Genomic DNA, 21,049 nt, shown 5'->3' with positions numbered 1-21,049 from the left:
TTCAAATTTCAGTCTTTAACGTAATGATGAACAGTTGTTTCTCTTGACTTAGCTGATTGGTTCTTGCAATATAATTTCTTACAGTTGTCAAATAGGGCTGTCAGTTGTGTACCACCATGACTTCTGCACAACTCAACTGATGGTCCCAACCCCATTAAGAAGGCAAGAGGTTCCACAAATGAACCCTGACAAGGCACACGTGTGAAGTGAAAACCATTTCAGGTGACTACATCATGCAGCTCACTGAGAGAAGGTCAAGGGTCTGCAGCGCTGTCATCAAAGCAGAGTGGCTACTTTGAAAACTTAAAAATATTTGAAGTGTGTTCACTTGTTAAATCAGCCAGAGGTGGTTACTTTGATGAATTGAAAGTAAAAGTGTTGAAAACATCCAAGATCCAGAATGGTGTGTAGGAGAACATCTGATTACTCCCCTGACTCAATAGAACGGGTCACTTCACTGGACAGTCCATAATGGACAGGACAGTTTTTGCTTCCTTTGCAGATTTCTGTGTGTTTACAAGTGTTTATGCACATTCCTGCCCCAACAGATGAAGGATTTAAATCTTTTCTCCCATTTACGTGTAATCCACATTCAGGCACCGAGATAAGGACGCTACAATTGGCGGCCGTAAATAAATTAGAGCTGCAGGACCTCTCTCTGACTACAACTAGAAACTACGTACACTTGTAACCAAAATGACAATGTTTAATCTATAGTCAGCTCATGGTTTGTGTTAAAACCATGTGTTGATCTTCTTTGTAGGCATTAGAATGAAGAAGTTAGCCTTTGAATGTTTTTATCATAAGTTTCTACCATGGAGCCATACTGCCATCCAGAGGTTAGTTAATTAAATATCTTTGGAATTTAATTCTACCAAGTAATACTCATTTCATCTTCTACTACCGCTTATCCTCACTCGGGTCCCAGGGGTTGCTGAAGCCTATCCTTTAGCCTGATCCTTCAGGCTTGAAATGGTTAATAAAAAGATAAATCATTAATTCGCTAACCTAGTTAATACGTCAGGAGCGTCATCAATGGCCATGCCAATCAAATTGATCGTAGTTCTATAAGTTCGGACATATTGGTATATTAAAAGTGTAGGCTTTTTACTTTGAAAACACTTGAAATTTGACAATAAATGATATAGAAACGTACATACATTGTTCATTTTATTTATATCAGGGTACACTATTTCGAGTGATATTAGATTCGGACCTTTGCTGGGAGGACATTTTAGTAAGTAGACTTTGAATTTTAATTGAATACCCCTGGTCTAAGCGATCAGAAGTGTGGGCCCACTTTATCATAGTTGACAAAGATTCATCTCAATGCAACATTTGTCTTCATTCAAGGGAGGTTACACCAGCAACATCATGAAGCACTTGCGGCGCTCTCATAATATAAAACTGAAGACGTGCACTGTCTCCTTAGACGCGGCAAAAGTTCGTCCTCCAAACACCACTGAGTGCAACGCCGTGCTAGCGGCACTCGTCTGAATCTGAATCTTTTAACATCTTGCATCTTTATTGTTTACTCTACATTACGTTTTTTACGTTTACGTTTGCGATTATATTTTTTGCAGCAAGACTGGATAGCATATTCCAAATATAATCCACCTTGCTTTCTTCTTGATATTAATCAGCATAGCTTACTATTATTATTTCATTGTATGAGTTACGATATTGAGGAAAGTCATAGAGATGAATGAATGTTTCTGATAATCTGTTTTTATAATGACATGACGTTTCAAAAGTGTTTGATTTCATATCTCTCTCTCTCATCTTCATCTTCAACACTGTGAGAAGTACAGTCATTATATAATGCTTTTGAAAGTATGCAATGAAAGCATCCATGTGAAGACCAGTTTTGCAAGAAAGGGACACTCCCTGGCCAGTCTGGCCAGTCGATTTCATTACTGACAACCACTTTTTACATCACGTCAACAGACTCTGCCACACAGCAACTTCATAAGGATCACTTGGTCTGCGTAACACTGAGGAAAACTCTGCTGTAACCGACGCCGAAGGTAAGACCTCAAACATCTGTCAACGCCTTGGTAGCGCTGGTTTTGGAGGAGCATCCAAGGAGTTCCCATAAGTACACTTTCATCTTTGTCTTCGAGCAGAGTTGACATGCGTGTGATAAAACTAAACAAACCTTAAACAAATCTAAATCTTTAATTAAGAAGTCAGATTTTGTTGTGTCCTCAATTCCGTTCACACTTCTCACTTTCGTTAAACTCATTCATTCCGTTATTCTCATTTTCTATTACTCCAATCGTTATATTATTTATCATATTGTTTATTATTCATTATTCACAGTTTTTATAAATAACCCACAAATTTCACTTAGGTTGTCAGAAAGGTCCTTGTGAGCTGGTAATAGATGATCACTGTACTGAGAGCTAACGCCTCAGATACGGTGAGACTGATTATTTACTAATACTTAACTTTGATCTTTAAATATTAATTTATTAATTCTTACAGTGTCCTTTACATCTGTGAGTGGTGCCCCCTGACAAGTGCAGTTATTAGACTTAAATGTTTAATAATTTATTTCCCCTACAAGTGTCTCTGTCACTGAACAATGTCCAACAGTCCAATGAACAGTCTTACATATAAGTACTTCCCCGAAAAAAGCGCTGTAAAATCATTTTAGCATAGTCTTCTGGTAATAGATTAAAGCACTGAGTCAATCATTTATCTTGGAACAATAAAACAAAAATGAGACAATTACTCCAGGACTTAACAGTATTTCATAATCAACAAAATGAGGGCATGAGAAGTATAAAGAAACTGGTTTGGCTTGTGAAAACAACTTTTTCAAAGTCAGGGATAAACTATATTGCCAAAGGTATTCACTCACCTGCCTTTAGACGCCCATGGATCTGACATCAGCTGCATCTTTGCAGCAATAACAACTTCAACACTTCTGAGAAGGCTTTCCACAAGGTGTGTTTTATCGGAATTTCTGACCATTCTTCCAGAAGCGCATTATATTTCACTGACATGGGAGGAGAAGGCCTGGCTCATCTAATTCATCTCAGGTGTTTTATCAGGTTGATGTCACTGGTGACTAGTGGAAACCTTGACTACAGCATGATGAGTCATTTCAGGTCATTGAAGTTCTTCCACATCCCATTCATTCATCTATGTCTTTATGGACCTTGCTTTGTCCACTGGTGAGCAGTCATGTTGGAAGAGGAAGAAGCTATCCACAAACTGTTCCCACCAAGTTGGGATAATGGAATTGTCTTAACTCAGGTATGCTGAAGCATTCACAGTTCCTTTCACTGGAACTAAGGAGCCAAGTCCAGCTCCTAAACAACAACCCCACACCGTAATCCCTTTCCACCAAACTTGACACTTGCCACAGTGCAGTCAGACAAGTACAGGTCTCTTGGCAACCACCAAACCCAGAGTGATCCAATCACCGGAATTCACTTTTTTGGATGGATGAGTGAATACCTTGGAAACATAGTAAAAACATAAGATCAGGTCCAACACACACCTGTCATACAATAATAATCAATTACATGTCCAGGGCCAGTTTCATTAATCCAGTGTGTTTTGATTCACCTAATGGCACCTGACTTCAAGGGAATTAATTCATCAGGAGCATCATCAATGGCCAAGCCAATCAAATTGATTGTAGTTCTATAAGTTCAGACATATTGGTATATTAAAAGTATAGGCTATTACTTTGAAAACACTTGAAATTTGACAATAAATGGTATAGAAATGTACATACATTGTTCATTTTATTTACATCAGGGTACACTATTTCGAGTGATATTAGATTCGATCCATCAGATTGCCAGATGGAGAAGTGTGACTGGATTATGAAAAATGATGGAAACTTAGATGAAAACTATGAAAAAGCAAGAAAGCACACCATGAGACTCAATTGTTTGGTCTAATGTTTGTGTGCAGTTTTCCTACACAAAAGCTCAGTTAATGTTCTGTCATTTGAAGTGGTTATTTGCACCACTCTATAGATTCACTAAACCGCAAGGTCTCCATAATATTTGAACAGTGATGTAAGATTGATTGTAATGTCTTTGTGTGTCAGTTTTGTCTGAATGAGACCCTTTATCTTTTTACCAATAGGTAACTCCATTGACGTCAGTATTTTACCCATTTAGATCTATAAATTCTCACCCTCACTGGTACTTTTCTCATTTAACTTTCCAACTACCTAAAAGATTACTTCTCCAGGGTAAGTACAGATATTTGAATCGGAATCATTTATGCAATATAAGCATTGTATAGTAGTAGGATTTTAAAACACGTTTGTCTTTTTCAGCAGCTTGGATGTGGTCCACAATGCGAGTGCACGGGGCATTCTTCATGCTCGTACTTTTACATCTTTTTACCAAAACCACTTCAGGTAAACCATCTCTCCACAAAGACTGATTATTTTTACTTAAACAGCAACACATCAAATTATCTCTCTCCCTCTTTTAGCAGGGGCTCTTGTTTCCAGCTGTGATTCATGTCATGTGGAATCCACCTGCTTGGAGTCACAAGAAAGAGGCGACTCTTTCTCCAGCCAAGTTCTCTCTTGTGTCTGTAAAGACGGTTTCGTAGGTGATGGTCTAAGCTGCTACGACATAAAACTCTGCAATGACTCGTCGTGCTGTAGTCAAGGTTTCCACTGGTCACTAGACAGTGGATGTGTGGACACTGACGAGTGCTCCCTCTCTAACCCGCCCTGCACGCCACCTGAGATTTGCTACAACACACCAGGATCATTTGAATGTCTGGTGCCTTCCTCCAGGACCAGAATAACTCCCTCCTCTCAGTCGGTCCAGTTCAGCTGTGGACACACAGTTTGTCCTTTAGGCTGGGACTGCATCCAAAGCAATGGGACGGCTGAATGTGCTGATCCATGTGACCTCTACACTGTACTGAATGATGACTGGCGTTCAACAAAAAACACTGGTCATACAGACATACACTGTGATTACAATATTAACTGGCAGGGCTGGTATCGCCTGTTGCTGGAAGAGACCAGTGCTCGTATTCCAGAGAGGTGTGTAGAAACACACAGGTGTGGAACTCATGCTCCTATGTGGATAACAGAACCTCATCCAACAAAGTCAGATGGGATTGTAAATCGCACAGTTTGTAATTCCTGGGGAGGGAGCTGCTGTCTTTTCAGCTCACACATCATTCATGTCAAACGCTGTCATGACTACTATGTCTACAAACTTGTTAAGCCATCCGCATGCAGCCTTGCATACTGCACAGGTAATGTAGCATTTCAAATATTGTAAGAACAAATTAATTTTTTTTATGTAATCCATTCATTTCATAGATAATTAAATTTTTATTTTGAAGTTGAATGAATCTTGTGAGAAATTAAATATATAATGATATAATAATATATATAAAAATATATAATTTTATATTTTACTTTAAACAGAGGTAAACGTATCAGATTCTGGAATTTCTTCCACAACCCCTGACCCGATATCACAGACATCTGCCGCAAATCAGATAAACACCACTACCACAACACCAGCAGACAACAGCACAGGAGTTGAGGGTCAGGTCCGTCTGGCCAATGGAGGAAACAGCTCTTGCTCTGGCAGAGTGGAGATCTTCCACAGTGGACAGTGGGGGACAGTGTGTGATGATTCCTGGGCCCTGGTTGATGCTCAGGCGGTGTGCAGACAGCTGGGCTGTGGTAGGGTCCTATCTGCACCATCAAATGCACAATTTGGACAAGGAACTGGACCCATCTGGTTGGATGACGTCTTGTGCACAGGCAGCGAATCACAGCTCTCTGAATGTCGCCATCGGGGATTTGGATTTCATGACTGTAGTCACAGCGAGGATGCTGGTGTCGTCTGTGAAGGTAAATACAAATTTAAGCAGCAACACAAAATTCTAACTCTATCACATATCCATTTTATTTGTTCATTAAACACGGAGGACTTTATTTTGAAATGTGTTATTGATTTGTGGCTATCAAGTCCACATTTCATCAGTGTCTCACAACAACTGTATTTTGTTCCTTGTTTTTCATTTAGCTGCTTCACCAGTTAGACTGGTCAACTCTGACAACCGCTGCTCTGGCAGAGTGGAGGTCTTCCACAGTGGACAGTGGGGCACAGTGTGTGATGATTCCTGGGCCCTGGTTGATGTTAACGTGGTGTGCAGACAGCTGGGCTGTGGAAGGGCTCGTTCTGCGCTCCAAAATGCAGCATTTGGACAGGGCAGCGGACCCATCTGGCTGGATGATGTCAGATGTTTTGGAAATGAATCATCGATAACGGACTGTGGACATCTGGGGTTTGGAATCCACAACTGTGGTCATAATGAAGATGCCAGCATCACCTGTGAAGGTAAATATTTCTACACACTCCTTTTGTCACTGATCACATTTAACTTGAAGACAGTATTGGTTGTTTTGTGAGTTCACACAGACTTTTCCTTCAGTTCAACCAGGAATAAATAGCACAGTTTTTCCACCGACACCAGAACCATCAAATTTCCCAACACCTCCAGTGGTACGGATCACCACTACCACAACACCAGCAGACAACAGCACAGGAGTTGAGGGTCAGGTCCGTCTGGCCAATGGAGGAAACAGCTCTTGCTCTGGCAGAGTGGAGATCTTCCACAGTGGACAGTGGGGGACAGTGTGTGATGATTCCTGGGCCCTGGTTGATGCTCAGGTGGTGTGCAGACAGCTGGGCTGTGGTAGGGTCCTCTCTGCACAATCAAATGCACGATTTGGACAAGGAACTGGACCCATCTGGTTGGATGACGTCTTGTGCACAGGCAGCGAATCAGAGCTCTCTGAATGTCGCCATCAAGGGTTTGGATCTCATAACTGTGGTCACCACGAGGATGCTGGTGTCGTCTGTGAAGGTAAATACAAATTTGAGCAGCGACAACTGCATCATATGGCAATCGTCTTTGTTCATTAAACACGGAGGACTTTATTTTTGAAATGTTTTATTGATTTGTGGCTATCAAGTCCACATTTCATCAGTGTCTCACAACAACTGTATTTTGTTCCTTGTTTTTCATTTAGCTGCTTCACCAGTTAGACTGGTCAACTCTGACAACCGCTGCTCTGGCAGAGTGGAGGTCTTCCACAGTGGACAGTGGGGCACAGTGTGTGATGATTCCTGGGACCTGAATGATGCTAATGTTGTGTGCAGACAGCTGGGCTGTGGAAGGGCTCGTTCTGCGCTCCAAAATGCAGCATTCGGACAGGGCAGCGGACCCATCTGGCTGGATGATGTCAGATGTTTTGGAAATGAATCATCGATTACAGACTGTGGACATCTGGGGTTTGGAAACCACAACTGTGGTCATAATGAAGATGCCAGCATCATCTGTGAAGGTAAATATTTCTACACACTCCTTTTGTCACTGATCACATTTAACTTGAAGACAGTATTGGTTGTTTTGTGAGTTCACACAGACTTTTCCTTCAGTTCAACCAGGAATAAACAGCACAGTTTTTCCACCGACACCAGAACCATCAAACTTCCCAACACCTCCAGTGGTATGGACCACCACTACCACAACACCAGCAGACAACAGCACAGGAGTTGAGGGTCAGGTCCGTCTGGCCAATGGAGGAAACAGCTCTTGCTCTGGCAGAGTGGAGATCTTCCACAATGGACAGTGGGGCACAGTGTGTGATGATTCCTGGGACCTGAATGATGCTAACGTGGTGTGCAGACAGCTGGGCTGTGGAAGGGCTCGTTCTGCGCTCCAAAGTGCAGCATTTGGACAAGGCAGTGGACCCATCTGGCTGGATGATGTCAGATGTTTTGGAAATGAATCATCAATAACAGACTGTGGACATCTGGGGTTTGGAATCCACAACTGTGGTCATAATGAAGATGCAAGTGCTGTATGTGAAGGTAAGTTTATCAGTAGTTAAATTCCATACTGAGAGGACGGTTTACTGGAGGTTATTGGTCTCATTTGTATATATTATTTGTATATCTCTGTCTTTAGTTCAGCAACCTTCACTTCAGCCCACCCAACTAATCTGTGGCCGTGACAAACTCAAGGTAGGACTCCTTTTGAGTAGCCTGGTTTCTGCTGGTTTGGATCCATTCTCTGGCAACTTGGCTTCTCGCAATTGCTCCTGGGTCACAATACGCGATGATATTGTTTGGTATGAAGTGGAGACTAAGGCCGGTGCCTGTGGAAACATCCTGAGTGTAAGTACATGGCTATTTTATTTATTTTTATCTTTTATTTTTTATTACAGAACCTCCATTCTACGTCTAATCGGTTGACCTCACATACATATGATGCACACACTGTATGTAGTCTTAGTACTTGTAAAGTATCTCCAGGTGTTTATTATCACCTTGATCAAAACATGTTGTTTCACTAACTATTCATTATCTTAAACCACTTAATGCTCATAGCACTCTCTCTAATCATTGAACTTATCATTGATAAATGAATTATTTGTCTTTCAGACCAACCGCACACATGCCATCTACTCCAACAGTTTATTTATCTATCCAACTAATGTATCCTTTGCTGTTCCTGTGAGTCTTCCCTTCTCCTGCGCTTATTCCCTGGACACAGACACCAGCCTGAACGTGGCTATCAGACCAGAGCTATCGTGAGTAGGCTTTAATTGAATGTGGACACTCCTTTTTTGGTGTTTTACTGATAGGCCTGCGACACCTCCTTTCAGCAGTGAATCGCACCGTTCCAGGTTCACCACCTAGACACTATCAATTCACTTGAAGGCCCAGGTGGAGTCTCTTCATCCACAGCCACTGACTCCTCTTTTCAGCATCTCTGGAGAGATCCTTGACTGTCTGCCTGTGAGCCTTCCCTCACATCTCCTGGAGTAGCCTGGATGTTGAAGTGGCTACAAACCCTCTTGAATCGAAATCAACTGGTCGAACCCTCACCTTCCAGTCTCATTGTTGTGTATTGGAGCAAGCTTCATATAACTCTTCATGTAACTTTCTGTGATTGTAGGCCTCCTCTATTGAGCACTCCCAAGGCACTGTGTGCTCAATGATGTGTACATGCCTGATTGAAGCTAACCATAGCACCAGGTCTAGTCGCAGGTTGACCTCCATTGTGAAGAAGAGCTTTTGGTCTAAGTCTGCCAGCAACTTCCAATCACGTGCCCTCCTCCACTGATCTGGTGTTGAGGTGGCGAGAAAGGCTTGACCCTCACCCTCCTGGACAAAAGTTGTTGCTTGCCAGTGGGATGACATAGGTGGAAGGGCACTGACACTCATTTGTTGCATTTCCAGCACTGCTGCAAGACACTTGAGCACCTGACCGTGCTGCCAGGTCTAACGCCCTTGATTGAAGCTGGTCTTACAGCCCACTAGGATGTGTTTCAGTGTGGGTGGAGTCCCGACAGAATGAGCATGTGGGGTCTTCACCATACCACTGACTGAGGCTCTTGGGAGATGGGAGGACACCGTAGGCAGCCTTGATGGCGAAGCTTGTTCTGAATGCTTCCATTTGTCATAGCTCTTGCCAGGAGATCTTTCTCTTTTCCACTCCTTCCCATGTCATCCACTCCCCTTGTTTTGCCTGCCCAATGGCTTTTGCCCCCCTGTCCTCTTGTGGGCTGGTCCCAAGAACAAGACCACATTTCCCCTGCTGCCCTTGACCCATGATATCCCTGTGTCTGATTGCTGTCCTGAAGTTTAAAGGCAAACGGTTAACAGTGATCACATCATTTATGAAGAAGAATATGTAACATATTATGTTGTTCTGAATTGTTGTAGGAGTATACAACTGTGTCAGAGAGTTTTTGTTTTCCCTATATCAGTAGAAACGTGCCTCATAATAAAATCCTCATGGTGTGTTTCCTTACTCATATTCTGATAACAATTCTGAGGCTAAGATCACATCGTCTCTCTACTCTTTATTTTTGGTTGATAACTTTCTGTAACATATATATGTATAAAAAACTAAGAAGAAGAAAATGTGAAAAAACCATATGACTGTCGTTTTTTTGACAGGTTGGCAGGTGGCATTTCAGGTTCCGGTCCAAAAGCAAGAGCCTCAATGTATCTGTTTCGTGACTCCAGCTACACTGAGACTTATCCTGCAGGCAGGGTTACCCTCCCTGTGGGCTCACCGCTGTATGTGGGTGTCTTTGTGGACAGGAGAGACCCAAGCTTTACACTTGTTCTGGAAGACTGCTTTGCCACTCACTCATCAAGCCCTAATGATCCCACACAATACCCTCTGATCCACAACAAGTATGTGCACCTTTTGACCACTTAAAGCTTTGTAGGATTGTGTGACTTTTAACAACTCTGATGATCTCCATCTTCTCTGATAGGTGTCCAACAAGCCGCCAGCAGGTGTCAGTGACTGAGAGCGGCTCATCCCTCCAGGCCCGTTTCTCTGCTCTGTTGTTCCCGTTCCAGGACGGATACAGAGATATTTATCTTCACTGTGGACTCAGCCTGTGTGACCGAAGAATCTCCTACTGTGTTCCTGTGAGTTACACATTTAAGCCGTCCATATTCATTGCTGATGTGTCTTTTAATGCTATAAATTTTGTTCCGTCCTTTCACATTTTAGAACTGCAGAAGCAGGACACAACGCTCTGTTTCCAGATCTGCTTATCTGAAGCCCATCACCATTGGACCAATCATTTGTGAGTATGAATAACAATCTGCTTTCAGGACAAATGACTCCACACAGCAAACTTTTTTAAATTTATAATTACTGTTTCGTTTTTCTCTTCAGGGGACAAGCCAGCAGAGTGACCTGCAGCATCCAATAATAGACATTTGGAAAGATATATATTTTTTATTCATAGTACATAAAATAAAATGTATTACACTGTATAATTAAAGTGTACCATTCATTAGTTCTACTGCCATTGTTATCAAACTATTATCAAAATCAATATGTCACAATAAAAATTAGGGCACTAACACTCTTCTTATTTGTGTTTATTTTATTTATGATATATGACATAGTTTTCAACCATGCATCACTTTCTTCCATTTTTTTTCTATACATGGAAAAGAAAAGCTTTTACTCACAGCTTTGGCCCAGACTAAAAATCTGTTTTGCAGAAGCTATTTATTGAATTAACATCATCTGGTATCGACATTCACTGTGTTTTTATTAATATGTGCTGCATCATACGAAATGCTACATACAGATGGCATTTAGTATACATGTACACTCTACACTCTCACTCACTGGATGGACGATTTGACCAAAGGAGGACACAGAGGGGACGAAGTCTGGTCTGTCTTTATCAAGTGAAGTCTCTCCAACAAAGATATTACAAGAAGTAAGTGGAACCACTGTGGAGGATAATGTAATAAATGCAACTTCTGCTTGGACACCCCTGAAACACGTAATGTTGTGGTTAGCATTAAAAATAACATGTAACAAGAATCTCCTAAATAATTAACTTAACATAATTTCAATCAAGATTTATTCTAATTCATAACGTTTTCCAGGCTGAAGCTGATGATGCATTACACATCAATCTGACCTGATATGAAGTGTGCCCATAGTTGTTTGTCGCGCTCCAATCCTTCCTTTTAATCGCCCAAGTCAAACCAAAGTTGTCTACCACCGTGATAAAACTTCAAGTTAGTGTTTTTGATCCTTTGGTTTTAGCAGCCAAAAATACAGCAAGACGACTTTCTCATGGTTGAAAGTGACAGTGTTGCCTCCAGCCTACAACATCGTGACGTCACCGTGAAGGTAGGCCATGAAGAACTGCATTTGAACATAGTGAACTGAAGTTTGAAAACAAACTTGATCTTCAAATTTACCATGTATCTCTTTAATAACAAAATACAAACTTTTAAAATTAACCTTTCCCAGAGAACAAATTAAAGCCTGAAGATTTATGGCAAATCTAAAATATCAGCCATTTATTAGCCATGTTATTTAAATTAAATTTGCAATGTGTGTTTAAAGGCTGCACTTTGCAGAAGAACTACAGTAACACTGATTGAAACTCACTCTGTTCAAAAAGACTTTTCAAAAATCCACTGTCACTCACTGTGCCTCACTAAGTTTGCCACTAAAGATGGTGGAAAAAAATAACATAAAATTATTCAAATTTCAAACTATTTTTCAACATTAGAAGAGGAATAACATAATGTAACTCATCACTAAACATGTGAAGTAGTGTATACTTCTTCTGCCTTGGACCTCTACTACAGCAAATTAACAAACTTAATTACTTACAGTTCCACAGTACAATAAAAAAAAAAAGAAAAAAAATGATAAAAGTGGACTTTAACTTGTGATTATTTCATAAAATGTCCTTTTTAAGTTGTCAGGAAAACGTGCTCATTCAAAAACACTATTTACCGTATGTCATTTTAAGTGGTTACGTTATTAGCGAGCCACCCATTAGACACATTAAATTGTTTTTGGTACACATAACCTTGTGAACGCCATGAATCTTTGTTATATTACACAATATGTCACAGACATATTGATTGTACTGTAAGAGCGACTATATTTACTCTAGACTTGGTTTGTGCCCTTTTTTTGTTTGGATTTGATCCTTAGGTCGGAGTCAGATTAATAAATAACTCTTTCTAGGTCACGTGAATCACTGCTGTGAGTGACCCAGTTATGTTTTTCACCAGTTTCAATACAAATTGTCCTTTAATCTCCCTTTAACCTGATCTACAACCTACAACCTTTCTCACTCGCTCCTGGATTCTGACACAGTCTCTTTAGGGTAAGTACGGAGATTGGAAAAGATAAACTTTTTCTTGAAGAATTTATTGAAAAGCACAAATTGTTGGTGGATAGTGAATATGACTTCGGAAAAAATATGATCAACTGTAGAGGGAAGAGAGAACAACTTGCACTGACAATAAAAACATTGCACTGGGGGTATTTATTGATGAAAAATAAAAAGCATTTTTATTATTTGTTGGCGAGGTATGGCATCAGAAGGATTGCATTGGTTGAAAAGCTATATGCAGGACCACCAACAGTTTGTACAAATGGGCGGCTATAAATCATCTTTCATAGATATAACCTATATCAATGACATCTACCCCTCTTCCAAGATGGCGGCATGGTCAGGTGCAGCGGCTCACGGCTCTCCCTTTCAGTGTTCCTTTTTGCATTTTTGGTCCTCTCCTCTATAGCGACGCTCCATAGACATACCATGTGTCCACGTTGTACGGGAGCTGCACCGAGGTGAACAGAAGAAGGTTTCAGAGGACACTCAAGGCAGCCAGGAGATCTGGTGCTCTCATCCCTCTCCTCGAATGACATCCTACAACCCAACGGTGCCTCGCAATGCTCGGAACATCAATCAAGGATAACTCAACCCTGGTTTCTCAGCTATTTGAGCTGTTGACCTTTAGTGAGGCGCTACTGACTTACGAATACGACAAACAGACTGTCACTAAGGTAATCGGATGTGCTAAACATGACATCTAACTACATGAAGTCACCATTATGTCCCATTCTTGAAAAAAAAAAAAACTTGTGCACATCATGTTTACACTATTTAACCAAATGCTGCAACTTTAACAAGAATAATTCATAATTTCTGATATTTTCAATTACTATGTGGGTCACTGAAAAGGAGAAGCTTCAATCTTATTCCCACTGTATAATGACATAGGTATGTTATTCTATTTTTTTTCTGTTCTATTTTGTCTTTCTATTTATTCATGTATCAAAAACACAGAGAATTCTATTTATTTGATACAAAATAATTTGCTCCGAAAATCTTAAGAAGCTATTGGAGATTTCACCACAACAAATATATAAACTGAATAACTGGTTTGATCTCAACAAACCCCATGTTGTTTTAAAATTGAATAAAACAAGGTAAATGTTTATTTGGAACACTGAGATCAATTGCTCTAAAACACAAATGTTGATTGATAATGGAAACACGAGACTGTGAAAGAAACTAAATATCTGGTGTGACCATTGACAATTAATCTGCAGGAAACCTCATAACATTAACGTATAATTCAGCAAAAGTCTGGAAAGACTTACAAAGCATCTTACACATAATATGACATGCAATAAAGGAGCCATCAGAGTCCAGGGTGATTTTGTGGAAACAGGTACATAGAAAAGTTACACAATTTGTCCATGGACTTAAAGAGATACTTTCACGAGAAATGGGACATGAACAAAAATGTGGTCGCCGCAGTCTTCTCGGGACTAAGGACTATATGTCCGCAACGGTGTATTAGTCGCATCTCTGTCAAAATAACAAAGAAAAACTAAAAAAAGTCACATGTTATTTTTCAAACTCATCAGATTAATAATAAACCGGTCTCAGAAAAAAGGCTAAATGGTCAGGCTTGTTCAAATGACATAGCCTAACTTAAGGAAACGGGTAACAAAAACAAAAGACAAGAACAAAGAAAACAAACACAAATACTCCAAAGGAGAACAACAACTGACAAAGGAAATGGTTAAGAACTGTCTGTGGACTGTCTGTGAAGACTGACAGACTGACGTGAGTGAAGCCGACCTCTCCTCTGCTTCAGAGAGGGACAGCCTTGCACTTCGATCTCTGCTTCGGTCACAACCAAGCTCCGGACACGGAGCAGAGACCGAAGACGAGGGAGTGAAGCGCTACGGCACAACAGAGACAGAGACCCAGGTTACAGCAATGAGGAGGACAGCACATGAGGAAGATGAAGATGAGCTACTGAACGAGGAGGGATTTTGAAATAAAAGCCTCCCTTCCCTCTTGTGGTCATAGCGTAGGCTATATTTTTTGATATATAAGTCGCTTCCGAATATAGTTCACATGGCCAGTCAAACTACTAAAGCACTTTAAATATTATTATTGTTATTATCAGTGTTGTTGCTATTATTATTATTTAGCAGAGGAGGAAGAAAACATTAAATAATGACCTATTATTGCTGACAAGAGAAGGGGGCAGATCAAACATTACCAGTAATTTATGTTACTTATTGGAGGTATTTTTATTTTTCTGACTTTTGTTTCTTTTTCAATTGTATTTGCATTTGAATAGTGTGGTTTCCGCTGGTTTGGATCCATTCTCTGGTAACATGGCTTTTGAAATATCACATGGCCATAAGTATTCAGACCCTTTGCTGTGACACTCCTATTTAGCTCAGGCGTTGTCCATTTCTTCTCCTCCCTGGTTTTACACCTTCATTGGAGTCCAGCTGTGTTCAATTAAATTGATTGGACTTTATTGGGAAAGGCACCTATTGGTCTATATAAGACCTTGCAGTTCACCGCATACTCAGAGTAAATGAGAACCATGAGGTCGAAGATAGGATACGATAAAAAAAAGATAAGAAAAGAAGATTTATTGTCGAATGGTTTAAAAACACAGTGAAAATTTGCCTTTGCTGTTATGTTGCAACTCATTTGTGTACAGGGAGAATAGGAGAGGTGTTAACACACACCCCTGTGGAACACCGGTATTCAAGACAAGACAGTCAGAGAGGATTTTATTAACACACACACGTTGGGGTCTCTCTCTAAAAAACGTCTCATCCACAAAATGAAGTTGCTGCTGACGTTCAGGTCACATAAGCGTCTCAGGAGAAGATGGGGGCTGGACCATATTAAACGCAGAGGAGAAATCCATAAAAAGTACATGGACATAAGTTTTAGTTGGGTTATTTAAGTGACAGAATATTTTATCCAAAAGACTAAGAGTGGCATCTTCCACACCTTGACTGGCTCCATTTGCAAATTACATGGGGTCCATGAGCTTTGTTGTTTGCATTGTGAGTTCCCTGCTCACTAGACGCTCCATGCATTTGCTTAATAGAGAAGTGAGGGCAATTGGTCTAAAATCGTTTCGTGACTTTGCATGAGCAGGTTTGGGCACCGGGATAATAGTTGCCATTTTCCAGGTTTGGGGGACAAAACTGATGTTGAGGAATATCTGGAACAGTCTGGTGAATAGGGGTCCTTTTGTTCCCTTCCCCTCATTGTGTTCAGCCCCCTCCAAACATCCCTTGCGTTCCCATTCCTCAGTGCCTCCTCGGCTCTGTCCTTATAGTTCATTTTTGCCGTCCTATTTTCTATTGATTAAGAATATGTTTAAAACTTTTATTGACCCAGGGCTTGTTGTTAGGATAAATCCTAACCTCCTGCGTTTCAACAACATTATCAGCACAGAAATTAAGATAACTGATAATGGTATCATTTAAAAGTTCAGGATTGTTACAGGAGATCTGGTCGCTGAAAAATAAGTCCCGTTCAGTGGCCTCAAAACAGCCCCTCAACTCTTCAATTGAGTCGTTTGTCCAGGTCTGAATGTGCTTGACAATAGAATGGAATGGAAACATAAAGTGTGTTTGTGATTGAGGAATAGAGAAGCTACTGTAACAGAGAAACTTTGAATGTGAACAGTCGTTTCTCTTGACTTAGCTGTTTAGTTCTTGCAATATAAGTTCTTACAGTTGTCAAATAAGGCTGTCAGTTGTGTACCAACATGACTTCTGCACAACACAACTGATAGTCCCAACCCCATTAAGAAGGCAAGAGGTTCCACAAATGAACCTTGACAAGGCACACGTGTGAAGTGAAAACCATTTCAGGTGACTACATCATGGAGCTCACTGAGAGAAGGCCAAGGGTCTGCAGCGCTGTCATCAAAGCAAAGAGTGGCTACTTCAAGGAGTCTAAATGACTTCACATGACTTCAGTATGTATCTATGATGTAGAAAGTAGTAAAAATAAAGACAAAACATTTAATGAGAATGTGTGTCTAAAGATTTGACTGGTAGTGTGTGGGTGGGTGTGTGTGTGTGTGTGTGTGTGTGTGTGTGTGTGTGTGTGTGTACACTACCAGTTTCAGAACAGCATCAGTATCCTCTGATAGAGTTGGTCAGGGCTTCATCCCACAGCAAGATAATGACCCAAAACCTTAGCCCAAGCTATACCAGAACTACCACAGGAAAAAACAAGATGGAAAGCTTGAAAACTTGGAGTGGATGGCCCAGTCTCTAGACTTAACCCCATGGAGTTGGTTTATGGTGAACTGGACACAACGGTGAAAGCAAAGCACCCAACAAAAAGGAACAAAATGTTTGATTCCCATGTTAGAAAGAAAGAATATCACAAGTGTGTTCACATGTTAAATCAGCCAGAGATGGTTACTTTGATGAGTCAAAAGCAATAGTGAAAACATCCAACATCCAGTATAGTGTCTCTGTGTCACTGAACAATGTCCAACAGTCCAAGGAACAGTCTCACACATAAATACTTCCCAGCAAAAAGTGCTGTAAAATCATTATATTAGCATCATTAGCACAGTATTGATAAAATAATAGATAAAAGCACTGAGTCAATCATTTATCTTGGAACAATAAAACAAATATAAGACAATTATTTCTGGACTTAACAGTATTTCATAATCAACAAAATGAGGACATGAGAAGCTCATAGATGTCAGGCCGGGCTCAAAGCAGGACTCAGATGCAGAGGGGTGGCAGTTAAGGTGACTTTATTTCACAGAATCAACAGGGTGAGGATACTCAGAGTGTAAATAAAAGTGCTATGAAACAATCTCCTGACGTAGCTATGAAATCTTATCAAAGTAAAATCACTCCAGAGGAGGAAAAAACAAAGATCCTCGTGGCTACAAAACTCACAATACGAACTACACTAACAAACAAACTAACCTGACCTAACAGGAGGGGAAAAATAAAACCCTGACAAACAAAAGGTGCTCCAAAAGGGAAGAAGTAAAACCTGGTAAGGAAAACTGGGGAAACAAAGAATCACTCCTAAATAACGGGAGGTTAAGCAAAGAAAGACTAAACACAAAATCACTCCAAAAGGAGAAAACAAAAACAACTATCTCTAAACAGAAAACCCTATCACTAGAACTAGCTCGATAAGGACAAGAAAATCATCTGTGAGATGAAGACTGAAGGAGCAATGCAAGCCGACTCATACGCCTGACTTCAGAGAAAAGGGACAGCACTACACTTCGTCTCTGTCCTGGACACGGAGCAAGACCGAAACAGACACAGAACACACTGTTAAATAACTCTGAACTGAAATGAGAGTGATAGCCGCTACGGCACAACAGAGACAGAGACCCAAAAGTTACAGCAATGAGGGTGACAGAACTGATGGATGTGAAGATAGCATTGAACGAGGAGGGATTTTGAAATAAAAGCTCCCTTCCCTCTTTGGTCATAAACTAACTATATTTTTATACATAATCGCTTCTAATTATAGGTTAACACATGGCCAGTCAAACTACTAGCACTTTAATATTATTATTGGTTATTATCAGTGTTGTTGTTATTATTATTATTTAGCAGAGGAGGAAGAAAACATTAAATAATGACCTATTATTGCTGACAAGAGAAGGGGGCAGATCAAACATTACCAGTAATTTATGTTACTTATTGGAGGTATTTTTATTTTTCTGACTTTTGTTTCTTTTTCAATTGTATTTGCATTTGAATAGTGTGGTTTCCGCTGGTTTGGATCCATTCTCTGGTAACATGGCTTTTGAAATATCACATGGCCATAAGTATTCAGACCCTTTGCTGTGACACTCCTATTTAGCTCAGGCGTTGTCCATTTCTTCTCCTCCCTGGTTTTACACCTTCATTGGAGTCCAGCTGTGTTCAATTAAATTGATTGGACTTTATTGGGAAAGGCACCTATTGGTCTATATAAGACCTTGCAGTTCACCGCATACTCAGAGTAAATGAGAACCATGAGGTCGAAGATAGGATACGATAAAAAAAAGATAAGAAAAGAAGATTTATTGTCGAATGGTTTAAAAACACAGTGAAAATTTGCCTTTGCTGTTATGTTGCAACTCATTTGTGTACAGGGAGAATAGGAGAGGTGTTAACACACACCCCTGTGGAACACCGGTATTCAAGACAAGACAGTCAGAGAGGATTTTATTAACACACACACGTTGGGGTCTCTCTCTAAAAAACTTCTTACCACAAAATGAAGTTGCTGCTGACGTTCAGGTCACATAAGCGTCTCAGGAGAAGATGGGGGCTGGACCATATTAAACGCATAGGAGAAATCCATAAAAAGTACACGGACATAAGTTTTAGTTGGGTTATTTAAGTGACAGAATATTTTATCCAAAAGACTAAGAGTGGCATCTTCCACACCTTGACTGGCTCCATTTGCAAATTACATGGGGTCTATGAGCTTTGTTGTTTGCATTGTGAGTTCCCTGCTCACTAGACGCTCCATGCATTTGCTTAATAGAGAAGTGAGGGCAATTGGTCTAAAATCGTTTAGTGACTTTGCATGAGCAGGTTTGGGCACCGGGATAATAGTTGCCATTTTCCAGGTTTGGGGGACAAAACTGATGTTGAGGAATATCTGGAACAGTCGGGTGAATAGGGGTCCTTTTGTTCCCTTCCCCTCATTGTGTTCAGCCCCCTCCAAACATCCCTTGCGTTCCCATTCCTCAGTTCCTCCTCGGCTCTGTCCTTATAGTTCATTTTTGCCGTCCTATTTTCTATTGATTAAGAATATGTTTAACACTTTTATTGACCCAGGGCTTGTTGTTAGGATAAATCCTAACCTCCTGTGTTTCAACAACATTATCAGCACAGAAATTAAGATAACTGATAATGGTATCATTTAAAAGTTCAGGATTGTTACAGGAGACCTGGTCGCTGAAAAATAAGTCCCGTTCAGTGGCCTCAAAACAGCCCCTCAACTCTTCAATTGAGTCGTTTGTCCAGGTCTGAATGTGCTTGACAACAGGTTTCTCCCTTTTAGTTTCTGACGGTATTTGGGCAGTAGGTGGATGACGTTATGATCCGACCGTCCTAGAGGTGGGCGATATATGGACACATAGGCGCCCACTCTGTTTCCAAAGCACTGGTCTAAGATCTTGTCCATTCTCGTCAGACAGGTCACATACTGCTCCAAGTTAAGCAAATGGTTGGACACAATAGATTTGTTAAAAATCACCCAGTAAAAAGATTGGATCATCGGTGGAGTTACGCTGCACCTTGTTGTAACTGGCAGGTATGCGCTCGGCAGCTAGTGTAAAGTCTGGGCCAGGCACATATACCAGAATGACCGTAATTTGTCCAAAGTCCCGAGGCAGATAGTATGGACGATTAGAGACAGTCATGGTCTCGTAGTGAGTGCAGCAGTTTCACATACCGTGAAGTTTGTCGCCCATCCGCTGTTTATAAACATACAGATGCAGAGTAAGATACAGGCGAAGCCACATTTATTTAACAAAAAATCACTCCACACCAACATGACTTCTACACAACACAACTGATGGTCCCAACCCCATTAAGAAGGCAAGAAGTTCTACAAATGAACCCTGACAAGGCACACGTGTGAAGTGAAAACCATTTCAGGTGACTACATCATGGAGCTCGCTGAGAGAAGGCCAAGGGTCTGCAGCGCTGTCATCAAAGCAAAGGGTGGCTACTTCAAGGAGTCTAAATGACTTCACATGACTTCAGTATGTATCTATGATGTAGAAAGTAGTAAAAATAAAGACAAAACATTTAATGAGAATGTGTGTCTAAAGATTTGACTGGTAGTGTGTGTGTGTGTGTACACTACCAGTTTCAGAACAGCATCAGTATCCTCTGATAGAGTTGGTCAGGGCTTCATCCCACAGCAAGATAATGACCCAAAACCTTAGCCCAAGCTATACCAGAACTACCACAGGAAAAAACAAGATGGAAAGCTTGAAAACTTGGAGTGGATGGCCCAGTCTCTAGACGTTAACCCCATGGAGTTGGTTTATGGTGAACTGGACACAACGGTGAAAGCAAAGCACCCAACAAAAAGGAACAAAATGTTTGATTCCCATGTTAGAAAGAAAGAATATCACAAGTGTGTTCACATTTAAATCAGCCAGAGATGGTTACTTTGATGAGTCAAAAGCAATAGTGAAAACATCCAACATCCAGTATAGTGTCTCTGTGTCACTGAACAATGTCCAACAGTCCAAGGAACAGTCTCACACATAAATACTTCCCAGCAAAAAGTGCTGTAAAATCATTATATTAGCATCATTAGCACAGTATTGATAAAATAATAGATAAAAGCACTGAGTCAATCATTTATCTTGGAACA

The 21,049-nt window shown here is 40.6% G+C and overlaps 2 protein-coding genes across 7 annotated transcripts in view; both read left to right on the top strand.

Annotated features, from left to right (window-relative positions):
• slc26a11 (solute carrier family 26 member 11) overlaps positions 1 to 21,049 on the top strand; it is a 47,322-nt gene that overhangs the window by 8,847 nt on the left and 17,426 nt on the right. The gene's annotated exons all lie outside the window — the stretch shown is intronic.
• Positions 1,947 to 10,921, top strand: LOC125003641 (deleted in malignant brain tumors 1 protein-like). 6 transcript variants are annotated; one of them, XM_047577650.1, is made up of 15 exons: positions 1,947 to 2,027; positions 4,111 to 4,219; positions 4,310 to 4,390; positions 4,471 to 5,253; positions 5,429 to 5,863; positions 6,039 to 6,353; positions 6,448 to 6,882; positions 7,049 to 7,363; positions 7,458 to 7,892; positions 7,990 to 8,198; positions 8,466 to 8,614; positions 9,990 to 10,232; positions 10,316 to 10,475; positions 10,561 to 10,636; positions 10,729 to 10,921. In XM_047577650.1, the coding sequence occupies exons 3-15, from the start codon at positions 4,315 to 4,317 to the stop codon at positions 10,746 to 10,748; spliced, it is 3,651 nt and encodes a 1,216-aa protein (XP_047433606.1). In that variant the 5' UTR covers positions 1,947 to 2,027; positions 4,111 to 4,219; positions 4,310 to 4,314; the 3' UTR covers positions 10,749 to 10,921. The 6 variants fall into 6 exon arrangements, with proteins under 6 accessions (XP_047433606.1, XP_047433602.1, XP_047433605.1 ...); XM_047577646.1 differs by having other exon boundaries at positions 4,468 to 5,253; XM_047577649.1 differs by having other exon boundaries at positions 4,307 to 4,390.

The sequence above is a fragment of the Mugil cephalus genome, chromosome 2 (genome assembly GCF_022458985.1).
Source record: "Mugil cephalus isolate CIBA_MC_2020 chromosome 2, CIBA_Mcephalus_1.1, whole genome shotgun sequence".
Classification (NCBI taxonomy): domain Eukaryota; kingdom Metazoa; phylum Chordata; class Actinopteri; order Mugiliformes; family Mugilidae; genus Mugil; species Mugil cephalus.
The sequence above is the reverse complement of the archived record's forward strand: the minus strand, read 5'-3'. Positions and strand labels throughout refer to the sequence as shown.